Source organism: Pipistrellus kuhlii, unplaced genomic scaffold, assembly GCF_014108245.1.
Source record: "Pipistrellus kuhlii isolate mPipKuh1 unplaced genomic scaffold, mPipKuh1.p scaffold_m20_p_1, whole genome shotgun sequence".
NCBI lineage: Eukaryota > Metazoa > Chordata > Mammalia > Chiroptera > Vespertilionidae > Pipistrellus > Pipistrellus kuhlii.
The window spans coordinates 88,280,209-88,296,709 of NW_023425404.1; the positions used below are offsets into that span (position 1 = coordinate 88,280,209).

At 43.9% G+C, this 16,501-nt stretch overlaps 1 protein-coding gene across 7 annotated transcripts in view; it reads right to left on the reverse strand.

Annotated features, from left to right (window-relative positions):
• The window catches only part of PPCDC (phosphopantothenoylcysteine decarboxylase), a 49,752-nt gene that overhangs the window by 25,587 nt on the left and 7,664 nt on the right, over positions 1–16,501 (reverse strand). For 2 of the 7 annotated variants that reach the window (XM_045586743.1, XM_045586733.1), the window contains exons 1-2: positions 15,670–15,795; positions 11,272–11,478 (exon numbers count right to left, since the gene is read on the reverse strand). In XM_045586743.1, the coding sequence (XP_045442699.1) occupies positions 11,272–11,457 (186 nt within the window). In that variant the 5' untranslated portion in view covers positions 11,458–11,478; positions 15,670–15,795. Of the gene's footprint in view, positions 1–11,271; positions 11,481–12,558; positions 12,567–15,669; positions 15,817–16,501 lie in introns of those variants that run through there. The other 5 variants (XM_036455676.2, XM_036455687.2, XM_045586753.1 and 2 more) reach the window with 5 other exon arrangements.

A 16,501-nucleotide genomic window follows, 5' to 3' on the forward strand; every position in this document is an offset into this window, starting at 1 on the left:
ATTCATTCATTCATTCTTCTAAACTAGGGGTGTCGAACTCAATCAGAGAAGGGGCCAAAATCTAAAATCCAGCCTAAATCGCGGGCCGAATGGTTTACTGAACAGTCATAAACTGTCATTGTGATGGAAACGCAGCGGAGTGCAGTGATGACAGCGCGGTGCGGGCCACATTGCAAGGCCTGGCGGGACGGATTTGGCCCGCGGGCCTTCTGTTTGACACATGTGACTTAGATAAAGAGCAGAGAAGGACTGCTTCAAGGGACAAAGATTGCTCCGGGGTGTGTGTGTGTGTGTGTGTGTGTGTGTGTGTGTGTGGGCAGAAATGAGGAGATCAGTGCCATCAGAGAATGTGGAGAAGTGCTACCTCAGGGCCAACACAGGCAAGCCAGGAATCTCCCTTAGTTACCAACACCTCACAAGGGACCCACCAAGCAAACCCAGGCTCTTTAAGGAGTTGTCTACCTGCAGGAAGAGAGAGCCAAAGGTGACATGAATGTGGACCCTCTGCTTGAACAGATGGATTGTGGTTCCCATGACTCTTCCCACTGGCTGACCCAAAGAACATAACAGTTTAAGGGGAAAGAGAGTGAAGGACAGGAAACAAACACTGTTAAATGCTTTCATGTGCCAAGAGCTGTGCCTAGCTTTTGGCACAGATGACAAGCTGTTTCATCTGTGCCCCGCTTTCTCAGCCTTGACAAGAGCACAAAGGAATGGGTGAGAGTGGTCATCCTAATTTTAAACCAAAAAAAAAAAAAAAAAAAGCAGGCTCTAAGAAGCTGAGCCAGGTCATCCTTCTTCCCAGGTCAATGCCTTTCTGGCTACCTGTCTTTTGGCTTCAACTCCAGCCAGAGAAGAAAAACTGAGTCCTGTTCCAGATATAGCCTGTCCCTCAGCAGTCTAAACTAAAAAGCCTGGAGTGGGCTGGAGAACCTTCGGGTTCCAGGCAACCCTTTCTTCATACCCCTATAAATGCTGGCTGTGTGGAATGGCAGGATGTGTGGAGTTCCCGTTTCCCTTAGCTCTGAAACTGCCCATCTGTTTCCTGGGATAAGACTTCCTGCCACCAGCCAGTCTGGAAATGTACTTGCTCTGGGGCTATGAGAAAGGGGAACCACATGTCTTCCTCCCATTGACCAATGGCAGAGGCTGCTCCTACTGTAACCCCTTCTAGCCTCCCACCCTCAGGGCTCTGCTGGCCAGCTTCTACCAACAGTTTAGGGCACATAAGGGTGGCAGGCCCCAGGTAGCCCTGCCCCAGCAGTACCAGTGTCCAGACTCAGAATAGCCCTGAGACTCTTCTCTCTTTCCCCATCTGGCCTAGCTGGCATCTATGGCTGCCTGCTTTACTGCTTCTCCTGGCCTGAAAGAGGTGAGGTGAGGGGCTAATTTTCTGGGTAAAGAAGTTCATGGAAAGTTAAAGTGAAAGATTTCTCAGCCCTGGAATCTCAACATGGTCATCTGCTGATGAGCACTGCTCCCTGCTGGACACACCGGTACACCCACCTGTTCCATCCCGCATCAGGAGCTATGCAGATAACAATCAAGGAAAAGCATTACCTGAGCCCCAGAGGCTTAACACCACTCCACAAAACTAGTCTCCAACAACACAAGCAGTGTCAGAGGCAGTTGATGGTTCCATATCTTAATCAAGATTCTCTCCTTGAAGACCCACCTCAGAACAAGGGACTCACACAGACTGAAAGTGAAAGGATGCGCCGAAGCCGGTTTGGCTCAGTGGATAGAGCATCGGCCTGCGGACTGAAAGGTCTCGGGTTCGATTCCGGTCAAGGGCATGTACCTTGGTTGCGGGCCCATCCCCAGTAGGGGCTGTGCAGGAGGCAGCTGATCAATGACTCTCCCTCATCAATGTTTCTGACTCTTTGTCCCTTTCTCTTCCTCTCTGTAAAAAAATCAATAAAATGTAAAAAAAAAAAAAAAAAAAAGAAAGAAAGAAAGAAAGTGAAAGGATGCAAAAATATCTATCAGGCAAATGAAAATGAAAAAAAAAAAAAAAGCTGGGGTAGCAATACTTATATCTGACAAAATAGACCTCAAAGTAAAAACCATAACAAGAGATAAGAAAGGCCACTTCATAATTCTAAAGGGATCGATACAACAAGAGGATATAACTTTGGTAAACATATGTGCACCCAATATAGGAGCACCCAAATACATAAAACAACTTCAGGAAGATATCAGGGAAGAGATTGACAGCAACACAATCATAGTAGGAGACTTTAATACCCCATTAACATCACTGGATAAGTCCTATAGACAAAAAAATTAGCAAAGAAATGTCAATCTAAACGATTCATTGGATCAGATGGACTTGACATCTTTAGAACATTCCACCCCAAAACTACAGAATATACATTCTTCTCAAGCACACAAAATGAGACATTTTCAAAGATAGACCACATATTGGGACAAAGGCAAAGTCTCCAAATTCAAGAGGATTGAAATCATATCAAGCATCTTCTCAAATCATAATGGCATAAAATTAGAAATCAACTACAGTAAAAACAATCACAAAAATTCAAACAGTTAGAGGCTGAATAGCATACAATTAAACAATGAGTAGGTTACCAAAGAGATCAAAGAAGAAGAAAAAATCCTGGAAACAAATGACAATGAAAACACAATAATCCAAAATCTTTGGGACACAATGAAAGCAATCCTGAGAGGGAAGTTCATAGCATTACAAGCCTTCCTCAAAACAAACAAACAAACAAACAAACAAAAAAAGAAAAACTGGTAATAAACCATCTAACTCTGCAACTTGAAGAATTAGAAAGAGAGCAACAAGAAAAGCTCAGTGTGAGCAGAAGGGAGGAAATAAAGATCAGAGCAGACAGAAATAAATGACATAGAGACAAAAAAAAAAATACAAAAGATCAATGAAACCAAGAATTGGCTCTTTGAAAGGATAAACAAGATTGATGAACCTCTAGCCAGGCTCACCAAGAAGCAAAGAGAGAGGACCCAAATAAACAAAATCAGAAACAAAAGAGATGAAATAACAACAGACCCCACAAAAATACGAAGACTTGTAAAAAAAAAAAAATACTCCAACAAACTTGTCAACCTAGAAGAAATGGACATAATCCTAGAAAAATACTGCCTTCCACTCAACCAGGAGGAATAAAAAAATCTGAATAGGCCAATAACTATGGAGGAAGTTGAAGCAGTCATAAAAAAAAACTTCCAACAACAACAACAACAACAAAAGCCTTGGACCAGATGGCTTCACAGGGGTGTTTTACCAAACATTCAAAGAAGAAATAAAACCTACCTTCCTCAAACTATTCCAAAAAATTTAAGAGGAAGAAGTACTTCCAAGCTCTTTCTACGAAGCCAGCATTACCCTAATCCCAAAACCAGATGAAGATAATACAAAAAAAGAGAATTACAGGCCAATATCCCTCATGAACATAGAGGCCAAAATCCTCAAGAAAATTCTAGCAAATCAAATTCAGCATTACATTGGAAAGATCATACACCATGACCAAATAGGATTTATTCTGGGGATGCAAGGATAGTACAATATCCACAAATCAATAAATGTGATACACCATATAAACAAACTTAGAGACACAAACTATATACCGTATTTTTTGGACCATAAGATGCACTTTTTTTCCCCCAGAAGTGGGGGGAAAAGGTCCCAGCGTCTTATGGTCCAAATATAGCCTACACATATACTTTAAAAAAAAAGTTTTTTTACTTGCCCGGCTCTGTGTGGTCTCTGTGTGCTTGCCCGGCTCTAAAATGGTTCTAAATGCTGCTGTTTACTTTACAGCACACATGTCAAACACAAGGCCCGCGGGCCAAATCCGGCCCGCCAGGCCTTGCAATGTGGCCCGCACCGCGCTGTCATCACTGCACTCCGCTGCGTTCCATCACAATGACGCGCGGTGACATAGGAGGCTTGTGATCTCGCCGGCCGCCTCGCAGGCCGCCGTACTTGCTATCTATTACGCATGCGCATAGATAACAAGTCACGCGAGATTCAGGAGGCGTGACCTATAGTCCGGCATCCAGTGTGGTTGTGCGGGTGGCAGAGCAGAGGAGAGAGTGAGCGTGCGGGCATAAAAAATACACAGCAGAAGCTGCCAGTTCCTGGCATAAAGTGCAGGCATAAAAATCGCAACAGAATCTGCTATCTGTACCCAGCCAGGCATTTATTACTGACTTTTTTTTTCTCCACTCCATCTGCCAAATCAAGCTATCCCTGTGCAGTTTTCAACTTTTTCCTTCTAACGCAGATTTCCAATAAACTACATCTTTTACTGCCAATATTGATCCCAAAATGTCCAGGAAAAGAAAAGTTGACGGTGAAGGCAGACAATTTAATGACAAATGGGAAAATGAATACATGTTTGTGCTTAGAGAGGGCAAACCAGTGTGTATATTGTGTTATGAGACAGTGTCGGTGATGAAAGAGTACAATATACGTCGTCATTTTGACACCAAACATAATGTTAAGTATGGCAAATATACTTTGGAAGAAAAGCATAAAATTGTTAAAGAACTAAAAGGCAAACTACAATCACAGCAGCAAATGTTTACAAAGGCTACAGCGAAAAATGATGCTGCAGTGAAAGCAAGCTTTATAGTGGCTGAAGAAATTGCCCATACTTCAAGGTGTTTTTCAGAGGGTGCCTTTTTGAAGCAATGCATGCTAAAAGTGTGTGAGCAAGTATGCCCAGACCAGATACAGAGTTTTCAAAATGTCAGTTTGTCAAGAAACACCATTGCAGATAGAGTTCAAGAACTCTCAGGAAATCTATCATCACAGCTGGCCGAACAGGCATGCAGTTATCTCGCTTTTTCACTTGCTATCGATAAAGCACAGACAACACTGATACAGCGCAGCTGTCCATCTTTATACGTGCTACGAAGACCGACCTCTCTGTCACTGAGGAACTTTTGGATGTAGCTGCCATGCATGGGACGACGACTGGTAGAGATATATTTGAGGCTGTGGAGAAATCTATAAATAATTTTAAATTACCCTGGGAAAAGTTGGTGGGGCTAACTACCGATGGCGCACCTTCAATGTGCGGAGAAAAGAAAGGCTTGGTTGGACTAATGAAGGAAAGAATGCAAAAAAGTCACTGCCACACACCCTTGATTACTTATCATTGCATTATCCACCAAGAGGCTATGTGTGGAAAAGTTCTGGACATGAATGACATAATGACCACAGTCATTAAAACTATTAACTTTATACGGGCACGTGGCCTGAATCATCGCCAGTTCCAGCAGTTTTTACAGGAGGTGGGTGCAGAGCATGGAGACGTGCCATACCACACAGAAGTAAGATGGCTGAGCAAGAGCACAGTCCTCAAAAGATTTTTTGAGCTCAGAGAACAAATTGCTCTTTTCATGGAAAGTAAAGGAAAGCCCTTGCCTGAACTGTCGGATCCCGCCTGGCTATGTGATTTTGCTATGATGTGTGACATATGTGAGCATCTCGCCCAACTGAATCTGAAGCTGCAGGGACGCAAACAAGTCATCACGAAGATGTCTGACATGATCACAGCATTCCAGCGTAAACTTCAACTATGGAAGTCCCAACTGGAACAGGACAATCTTGCCCACTTTCCCGTTTGTTTGAGTATCTCAACCACTATTTCTGGTACTTTTCCTTGCAGTCGGCTGGCTACCAAAGTTAGCCGTTTACTAAGTAAATTTGAGTGGCGCTTCTCTGACTTTAGAACACAGCACTCAGGCTTTGACATCTTTGCCAGTCCTTTTACAGTTGATGTCAACAATGTGCCCCATCACCTTCAGATGGAGATAATCGAGCTTCAGTCTGACAGTGGCCTGAAATCAAGGTTTCAGGATGTTGAAATTGAGGACTTCTACCCTCTACTGCCCCCTGACTCAATGCCAGAGCTCCGACTTCATGCTGCCCGTATTCTATCTATGTTTGGGAGCACCTATCTTTGTGAACAGATGTTTTCAATAATGAATCTGAACAAAAACAAGCACAGATCACGCATTACCGATGACAACCTCCATGCTGTTTTGCGGGTTGCTACAGACCAAGAAATAAAACCGAACATTGACTCATTGATCCGGGGAAAACGGTGTCAGACATCTAGCCAGAAAACAAAACAATGAGCATTTTAGGTACATTCCAATATTACTGTTTTGCTTGATACCAATATTACTGTTTTGCTTGATAGCATGTGAGTTGGTTAACAGCACTGTTAAGGAAAAGATTGTTCCACTCATTTTAAATTCACATTTCTGGTTAACATTGTCAGTTTATGACTGTTCAGTAAACTTCGGCCCGCGATTTAGACTGGATTTTAGATTTTGGCCCCTTCTCTGATTGAGTTCAACACCCCTGCTTTACAGGGTTGATTACATGTGTTTATGACTGTGATGTTGGGTTTTAATGCACAGAAAATATTTTAGGACACTATTTGTTTCAGAATCTTTTTTTCTTCATTTCCCTTCTCTAAAAACTGGTGCGTCTTATGGTCCGGAGCGTCTTATGGTCCGAAAAATACGGTAATCATATCCATTAATGCAGAAAAAGCATTTGACAAAATTCAACACCCTTTCTCGATAAAAACTCTCAGCAAGGTAGGAATAGAAGGATCATACCTCAACATAATAAAAGCCATATATGACAAACCTACAGCCAACATCATACTCAATGGACAAAAACTAAAACCATTTTATCTAAGAACAGGAACAAGACAGGATGTCCATTCTCACCATTCCTGTTTGACATAGTACTGGAGTACTAGCCATTGTGATCAGACAAGAAGGAATAAAAGGCATCCAAATTGGAAAAGAAGAAGTAAGTAAAACTGTCCTTATTCGAGATGACATGATATACATAGAAAACCTCAAAGACTCCATCAAAAATTATTAGACTTAATAAATGAATTTGGCGCCAAAACCGGTTTGGCTCAGTGGTAGAGCGTCGGTCTGCGGACTGAAAGGTCCCGGGTTCGATTCCGGTCAAGGGCATGTACCTTGGTTGTTGGCACATTCCCAGTAGGGGGTGTGCAAGAGGCAGCTGGTCAATGTTTCTCTCTCATCCACGTTTCTAGCTCTCTATCTCTCTCCCTTCCTCTCTGTAAGAAATCAATAAAATATATTTTAAAAATAAATAAGTAAATAAAATAAATGAATTTGGCAATGTAGCAGGTACAAAATTAATATCCAGAAGTCTATGACTTTTCTATACACCAATAATGAACTCACAGAAATATAAATTTAAAAAGCAACCCCAGCCCTAACTGGTTTGGCTAAGTGGATAGAGTGTCGGCCTGCAGAATGAAGGCTCAATGAAGGGTCCCGGGTTCAATTCCAGTCAAGGGCATGTACCTTGGTTGTGGGCACATCCACAGTAGGCAGTGTGCAGGATGCAGTATGCAGTTGATCGATGTTTCTCTCTCATCTATGTTTCTAGCTCTCTATCCTTTTCCCTTCCTCATTTTTAAAAAAGGAATCCCATTTACCATTACAATAAAAAATTAAGATACCTAGGAATAAACTTAACCAAAAAGACAAAGGATCTGTACTCAGAAAATTTCAAGATACTAAAAAAAGAGATAGAGGAAGACATGAACAAATGAAGAATATACCATGTTCATGGATTGGTAGACTCAACATCATTAAAATGTCCATAATACCAAAAGCAATCTATAAATTTAATGCAATCCCCATAAAAATACCAATGGCATACTTCAAAGACCTAGAATAAATTCTCCAAAAATTCATCTGGAATAAAAAAGACCTCGAGTAGAAGAGAAAGAAGAACAATGTTGAGAAAGAAGAACAATGTTGAAGGGATCACAATACCAGATATCAAGCTATACTACAAAGCCACTGTTCTCAAAACTGCTTGCTACTGGCACAAGAACAGACACATAGACCAATGGAACAGAACAGAGAACCCAGAAATCAACCCAAGCCAGTATGCTCAATTAATATTTGACAAAGGAGGCAAGAGCATACAATGGAGACAGGACAGTCCCTTCAATAAATGGTGTTGGGAAAACTGGACAGATACTTGCAAAAAAGAAATAAAGGAAGGAAGGAAGGAAGGAAGGAAGGAAGGAAGGAAGAAAGGAAGGAAGGAAGGGAGGGAGGGAGGGAGGGAGGGAGGAAGGAAGAAAGGAAGGGAGGGAGGGAAGAAGAAAGGAAGGAAGGAAGGAAGGACAGAAAGAAAGGAAAGAAATTAGACCTTTCACAGCAAAAGAAAGCATCATCATCATCATCAACAACAACAACAAAAACACAAGAAAGCATGGGAGAATATATTTGCCAATGTTATCTTCGATAAGGGTTTAATCTCCAACATTTACAGGGAACTCATACAACTTAATCAAAGGAAGGTAAACAATCCAATCAAAAAATGGTCAAAGGATCTAAATAGACACTTTTCGAAAGAGGACATTCAGAAAACCAAGAGACATATAAAAACATGGTCAAAGTCACTAATCATCTGAGGGATGCAAATCAAAACAACGAGGTACTACCTCACACTTGTCAGAATGGCTACCATCAATAAATAACAAATGACAAGTGCTGGCGAGGATGTGGAGAAAAAGGAACCCTCCTTCACTGCTGGTTGGAATGCAGACTGGTGCAGTCACTATGGAAAAACAGTATGGTATTTCCTAAAAAAATTAAAGATGGAACTACCATTTGACCCAGTAATACCACTTCTAGGAATATACAAAAAACAAACAAACAAACAAAAAAAAAACCAGAAACACCAATCAGAAAGAATATATGCACCCCTATGTTCATAGCAGCACAATTTACAATAGCTAAGATTTGGAAACAATCTAAATGTCCATCAGCAGATGAGGGGATTAGAAAACTATGGTACAACTATACAATGGAATACTACACTGCTGTAAAAAAGAAGTAATTCTTACCATTTGCAACAACAGCATGGATGGAACTGGAGAGCATTATGCTAAGTGAAATAAGTCAGGCAGTGAAAGATAAATACCACATGATCTCACTCATTTATGGAATATAAAGAACATGATAAACTGTAAAATAGAGGCAAAGAAGCATGGAACAGACTATCAAACTATAGGGGGAAGGTAGGGGAAGCTTGGGTGAGGTAAGAGATCAACCGAAGGACTTGTATGCATGCATATAACACAACCAATACTGGGGTGTGGATGTGAGGGCAAGTACCAGGGTGTAAGAAAGGCCAGGGGGAGGTCAATGGGAGAAAAAAAAGGAGACATATATACAATAATGGGAGATCTATTCCTATGGCGTAACACAATTTTCACCGTAAGTCAGAACCCACCTACATAAGCACCCACCGGGTAGTCGGACATCCCTCTCACAATCCAGGACTGCTGGCTTCCAACTGCTCACCTGCCTGCCTTCCTGATTGTCCCTAACCATTTCTGCTTGCCAGCCTGATCAACCTTTAACCACTCCCATGCCAGTTTGATTGATGTCTAACTGCTTCCCTGCCAGCCTGTTTGCCTCCGACTTCCCTCCTCTGATGGCCTGGTCATCCCCAACTGCCCTCCCTTGCAGGCCAGGTGCCTCCTATCTGCCCTCCCCTGCTGGCCATCTTGTGGTGGCCATCTTGTGTCCATATGGGGGCAGGATCTTTGACCACATGGGGGCAGCTATCTTGTGTGTTGGAGTGATGGTCAATCTGCATATTACTCTTTTATTAGATAGGATGGGAGATGGCGACCTAACCACAAAACAACGTACTTCAAGTCCAACGTAACCCGAAGACTGCCTGTACTACTATTTGTAATACCTTAAACAGTAAAATAAATAAATAAAAAAATTCTCTCCTTGAGGAAACTGTAGTGAGCTACTTTTTTGACTTGGCCTGCCTTTGAGCCTTGTCCTCAAGAGCAATAATCCTGTTAGTAAGTTGTTCTCCAGAAGCTCCCACCCTCAATATCTGACCATCCTGAATCTCATTAGGCTTCTCATCCCAGATGATGTCTGATCACCCTGCCTACCTTTAGCAAGAAACCTGTTGGGACAGTTTAGCCAGAATGTTTCCTCTGAGCAATTTTTCCATTCACTGACCCCCACACTGATACTTGGCTATAAATTCCTACTTTTCCTTGTTGTATTCAGAATTAAGCCCAGTTCTATACTGAGGCCTCTCTTCCCTTATTGCAATAACTTTTCTGAATAAAATGTTCTTACCATTTTAATACATTAAGTGAGTTTTAACAGGGAGCAAAATCACATGGGTTGAGACTGGCCATAAACTATAAAATAGATAGAGGCATTTTTTTGTGCAGAAATTGGGAAGACAGAGAGGGCAGTGCAGCCCGGCAGAGAATGGCCAAAGCAAAGGCCTTCAGAATGGAATGTGGGGCAGTGGGAGATCAATGAAGACACTTGGATACTGGATGAGGAAATGGGTTATTACCTGCTGGATTTCACACTGTTCAAAGCCTAGAATTTTTCCCACAGAAGAATCTACCCCAGAGGCCCAATATATTAAACTGACTAAAATTGAGATGGTCTGGCCCTGTGGTCGGCAAACTGCTGAGTCACATGTGGCTCTTTGGTCCCCTGAGTGTGGCTCTTCCGCAAAATACCACAGCCTGGGCTAGTCTATTTTGAGTAAGTGGCGTTAGAAGTTTAAGTTTAAAAAATTTGGCTCTCAAAAGAAATTTCAATCATTGTACTGTTGATATTTGGCTCTGTTGACTAATGAGCTTGCTGACCACTGGTCTGGCCAATGGCTGGGATTAAACCCCTCACACCAAACACAATGCGGTTGCCCTTGGGCATTGCTGAACACTTGAAGGAGCAACATTTAAACCAGAGCTGTGAACAATGCACTTGGACCGATAGGACAGCCATGGTATCTAAGGAGGGAGAACAGAACCACAATGTACAAGACAGAGTGAAAGCAGGGACAGGGAGCCAAAGCAGAAGGGGACACAGGGAATTTGCTGCATTTCTCTAGCTACCCTCCTCCCACACCAAGACCTTAGGGAATCTGAGTCAACATGTGGAAACTCAATGCCTCCACTTATCAGTGTTCCTTTCCCAGTCTTCCCTTAAACTCTGTCCAAACTACCTAATCCAGATCCTGGTTATACTGGCAAATACGGCCTCTGTGTCCTGTGTTCCCCTCATACCAATGTACACAGACTGCCACAAACACCGTAATTAAGAAAAAGAAAACCCTGTGCACTGCACAAAAGTGGGCTGGCCACAGAACCAGCAATTCTCTAATCTCAGAGGTCACCATGCTTGTCTAGTAAGGATACTCACGCCAGAAATGTCCAAAAGCTTTGACACCAGAAGAGGTAACTTCAAGGCTGCAACACTCCCAGTAACACCCACAAGAACATGGAACTGTCTTGCTATCAAGGGTTCAGCAGCTGGACATGAGGCCCGTGGTTCCATGTGGGATCTGGTGGCTTCAAGTCCTGGAAGCCTGCCAGAACTGGGCTCCATAAAGCTGTCAGGATTTGGGATCTAAAAGCAGAACAAGGGGTGCCCACTTCATTCATACATTCAAGCAAAATGTATTGAGCACCCAGTTAGACCCCCCAGCTGCTGGGGTTCCTGAGGGATCAATAGTCCCAGCTTCTGGGAGCATACAGTTTGATAAGAAGGCCAGACACCCTCACCACACATAGGTCAATTACAATGTAATGTGGCCAGCACTGTGAGGAAGGTTGACACCAGGAACTATGGCTGCCAGTAGTAACTATCTGAGGAAAAATTAACATTCAAGTTGAGTCCTAAAAGACAAATAAGTTTTCCAGAGAGAGAAGGAAATAACCTTGCAAGTTACTGACAATGGAGCAATCTTACATAGATGAAAAGGCCTAAAGAAAGGTGGTAGGCTTGGCAAACAGGGAGTAGCTTAGTAGTAAAGCTAAAGGGTAATGGGGGAGGTAAGGCTGTATAGTCAGGTCCAAGGCAGTATCAAGGGTGGTGAGGTCAAGGGTGAGTTTCCATCTTAGAAAGATGGTGTTGATGACAGTGTGAAGGGGGTCCTGGTGGTGGTGAGATTGGAGGGGCAGGGTAAGGAGCTACTGTAGTGGGCCAGGCTGACAGACTGAAGGGAGGGACAGAATGCCTGTGAGGTGGAACCTTCAGCAACAAGAGGGCTAGAGGGCTTCAGGGAGCTAAGACATTTGCCTCTGTCCCTGTCGCTGTAGATCAGACTGGGCACCACTCTACAAATCCAAGCCCAGGAAGAGACAAGCATAAAGGGATTTAGGTCACCCTATGAGACCAGCTGATTGGTTTATTCCTTATCCCTCAGATGTTGCTGGATGTGAATGCCCATGATAACATGAACATACTAAATCCTGTATTCTGAAGACTGGGACAGAAAGACATATTCCATCAGCAACAATCTCTAAGGACCAAATTACATCTAACACTGGGCAAAGGACTGTAGAAGACAGATGCTGTCTTCAGGGATCTGTAGATGAGTTTAGAAGAGAGGAATTACATCTGACATCATTTAAGATGGGTCCTTCTCTGGGATGCACTTATTTGATAATCATTGATTCAATTTGTTCATCAGTTTCCTTGCCTCTCCCTCCCCACTCCCCACCACTACCACTGCCGCCAGCAAGTACCCTCCATGTGTGCCTCGGTATAATCACCAGCCTTCTGGTAGGTCCTAAACATCTGCCGAACAAATAATAAACTGCACCCTCTGAAACAGGGTGAGGCAGAGAACAGAAACCTGGCCAGTGAATCAGGAGCCCTGGGCCCTGTCCATTGTGTGTGTAATCCTGGCCAGGGTACTTTCTTCCCTGGACCTGTCTCTTCATCTGAAGATGCAGAAATAGGACCAGGTGATCTTTGAAACTTCTTCCAGCAGAAACATTTGAATCAATGCAGGAAAGACAGTGGTAATGGCTCTCTGTACTAGAGGGTCTTCAAATTGGGCAGAATCAGCAGGGGAAGAGACACTAAAGTAGACTCTGAAGAGGAAGTGCCTGTAAGTTGCCCGATGGCTACCTCTGTGATTGTGCGCCCATAGGGGCCTCCTCTTCACATCACAGGCCCCTTGGCTCCATAGGCCTCTTGCCCAGTATTTGCTTTCAAGGGTCTGGCACATGAGCTAAGGATCACATTTAGGTTCATTATCCCTCTCCTACCTGTAAGGGTCTCCCAGTGGCCCAGACCCTCCTCAGCAGGGGTTAAACACAGGCCAGTTCCCTTCAGTAAGACTCCCCTTAAGTGCCATTTACCAATGATCTCAATCTTTGCTCTACACCAGGACCTCAGTCAAAGCCCTTCTTGCTCAGAGCAAAATGGAGTCTACTCCAGTGCCTGGAGAACCCTGTTAGCAACTGGCAAGTCTAGAGGGCCTACTATCCAGCTTTTTCCCAGAACTAATCAACAAGCTGATCAGCACCCACAGTAGGTGATGGAAGCACACATCTTACTCTCCAGGGAAATCTACCTACCAGATCTCAAATCTTAACCCTCTCCCACTCTAGCCAACTAATGCTAGGACAGAAAGATTCCTGCAAAACCAGGTGAATTTTACCTCCGCAGCCCCTGAACCTCCACCACATCAAATTGGTATCATCCCTAAGGAACACGTTTCTGAAAGCAATCCATGAAACTTAGGGCAATCACCATGTTGGTGATTCCTACTATTCCCTGGCAGTAGATGCGACAGCCCAAGATTTACTACTAGGCCTCCTGAGCTATCTTTGCTAAGGACTCAAACTTATCTACCTTTCTAGAAAAGGTGGGGGTCAGGGAAAATTATATTTGAGGACTAGAAAGTGGATAAATTAACCAACGTTTATTTGAAAGCAAGGTCAAATCAATTCAATCTGATAATTCCATGGAGGATGACAACTTGCAGTTTTTTGTTTATACTCACAAAAGATCAAATCACAAACTAGTAAGCCTGCTACTCTCTATCCAGTTCCTGTTAGAACCACCTATTTGCATAGCCAAGGTAGCTTGGCTGTCTACACCTCATTTCCATGGGCTCTGAGTACTCATAAGGAACTCTTGAGCAGCAGAAAGAGTTGGCAGGCAGAGGTTACAGGGCTGAAGGCTGTGATTACTGAACCTCAAGCTCCCAGGGCACAAGCCATGCAGGTAAGCCACAGAAAGAAAAACGGCAATTCCTCTGTCCTTTAGAGTAAAGGACAGTTTGCTGCAGGGTCCTGGTGTATAAACCTCCTAAGATGAGTTTCATTATGGCAGAGTTAAGTAAAGGTTTCAGGGAGCTGCCAATCACAATAAGGGCAGGGGTAGAGCTAGAGAAAAACCAGGGCTAGGAAGGGGATGGACAGGGTATGAGCCCAGCCCACGATAGGAATGATGAAGTGCTGGGGCCTAGGACCAAAGCAGAATGTAATTCAGGTGTGGATGGGCAGAGCACTTGAATCCTTTAGCCAAATGTCCAAGCCCCTCACTATTGGCTCCAGACTTTTGCTCTAGCCCCATCTCCCACCAGTCAACATACTCTACTCTCCTCAGTAATAATGAACCACTTGTTGCTTCCTAAAGTGTCACCTTGTCCCCAAACCCAAATTCATTAAAAGGAGTGTCATGGCCTGGCCGGCATGGCTCAGTAATGGAGTATCCACCTATGAACCAGGAGGTCTAGTTTGATTCCCAGTCAGGGCACAAGTCTGGGTTTTGGGTTAGATCCCAAGTGTGAGGTGTGCAGGAGGCAGCCAATCAATGATTCACTTTATCACTGATGTTTCTCTCTCTCTCTCTTTCCCTTTCTCTCTAAAATTAATAAAAATATATTTTTAAAAAAGGAAATCTCGTGGCCACAGAGGTACTTTAAACCCACTCCCCCAAGGAAAGGCAAGGTACTCTTCAGGCATTCAAAGCACTCAAGACCTTGGCAATCAAAGACTAGTCTCACAAACCAGAGGCCAGCATACTTGACTTTGCTGCATCTGTAATCTCATTAGGAGAAGTTCCTCAACATTGTATGTTAAGGAGATAGACAATATTCACATGCACAGGCTACTAGCAAGAGACAGTACTGCCAACTCTCAGCCACAAGGAGAATGTGGAAAACATATACCCGGTATGGTTGGGGGCTGGATCCCCAGTGTGGGGCCTAGAGAAAGTAGTGGATCAATGAGTCTCTTTCATTATTGATGTCTCTATCTCTCTCTACCTCCCCCTTCCTCTCTGAAGTCAATAAAAATATATTTTTTAAAAAGACAGTAGTGTGTCCTTTCGGCAGTCCCTATTCCTTTTTGGAAGCAGGATCATGATTCCTTTTTTTTTTTTTTTAAGGCAAATGGTAAGTGTGGGGAACTGACAGGGTCCCCATTTAAACTAGATTAAACAGCACTGGACTATCATCTAGCAGTGCAAAGAGGGGATGAGAACGCGATACAAATTCCCCACTTCAGGCTCTAGCCAGAAAGAGGTCCTTAATGCTCCGGTCCACGAGCACATACAGGAAAATTAAGTCCCCATAGGCTCCACAGTCCGTACATGCTGATCCACAGTGCAAGCTGAGCTTCACAGACAGATAGGAAAACGAGGTGGATACACGCGCGCGCACACACGCACACACACACACACACACACACACACACACGAAAGTGAGGACATAGGCCCAGCCACAGAACCACTGTCGCAAGCGAAGCTTTTCGGGCCTGACCCCCCTCCTGTTCGAAAATCCAGTCTCCGACCCCTTACCCGGTCCCGTTTCCCAGTTCCTTTTGACTCCTCACCCTCGCCAGGGGCGTCTAGGGTAAACCCCAAATATCGCACTATCTCCGTAGGTTTAGAGCTGATTCTAATTGGCACACAACTTCACGTAAGCATCATCTGACAGCCTACGTGATCGCACAGCCTTCTGGGAGTTGTAGTCCACTTTCTGCTTTGTGGTAGTTGTAGTCCACTTAAGGGAATGCAGCGGCCAAACCTTGGCTAATGGTTCTTGATTTTTCTGGTGTTCTCACCTGGGCTTCGTCTAATTGTCCGGCCTCCTCCCTCTACACTTCCATCCCACACATAGACACTGCTCATCGTGGGGCATTTAATTTTGAATACTTAGCGAGCCTCTTCTGTTTTAAGTACAAGGGTTACAGAGATAAATCAGACGCATCCCTGCTCTTGAGACAAGCAGGAACACAGGACATTACAGAATAAGGTCCCCCATGAAGAAACAGAGGGGCATAAACACAGAGGCAGGTAAGCCCTCTCAGAGGAGTCACTCGGGGTGAATCCTGAAGGATGAGCAGGTGCATAGACTGCCAAAACAGTAGTCCATATGGTATGCATGACAACAGGAAGGCATCTGGAGCAAACAGGTGAAGGCAACTTCGCCCAGGAGGCTGCTCAGTCAGCTGCCAGTCTCCATCCTGAGAGCTGTGTGGGGCCCTCTGTGCTCTTCCCTTGCCCTTACCTGCAGGGACTATCTGGACCAAACCACCTCACCCCCGCTAATCCAGCCTTCTACTTCCTCCTGCGACCACCCTACCTCCACACCCACAGCCCACAGGTGAGGCTCCACACAAACCCAGAT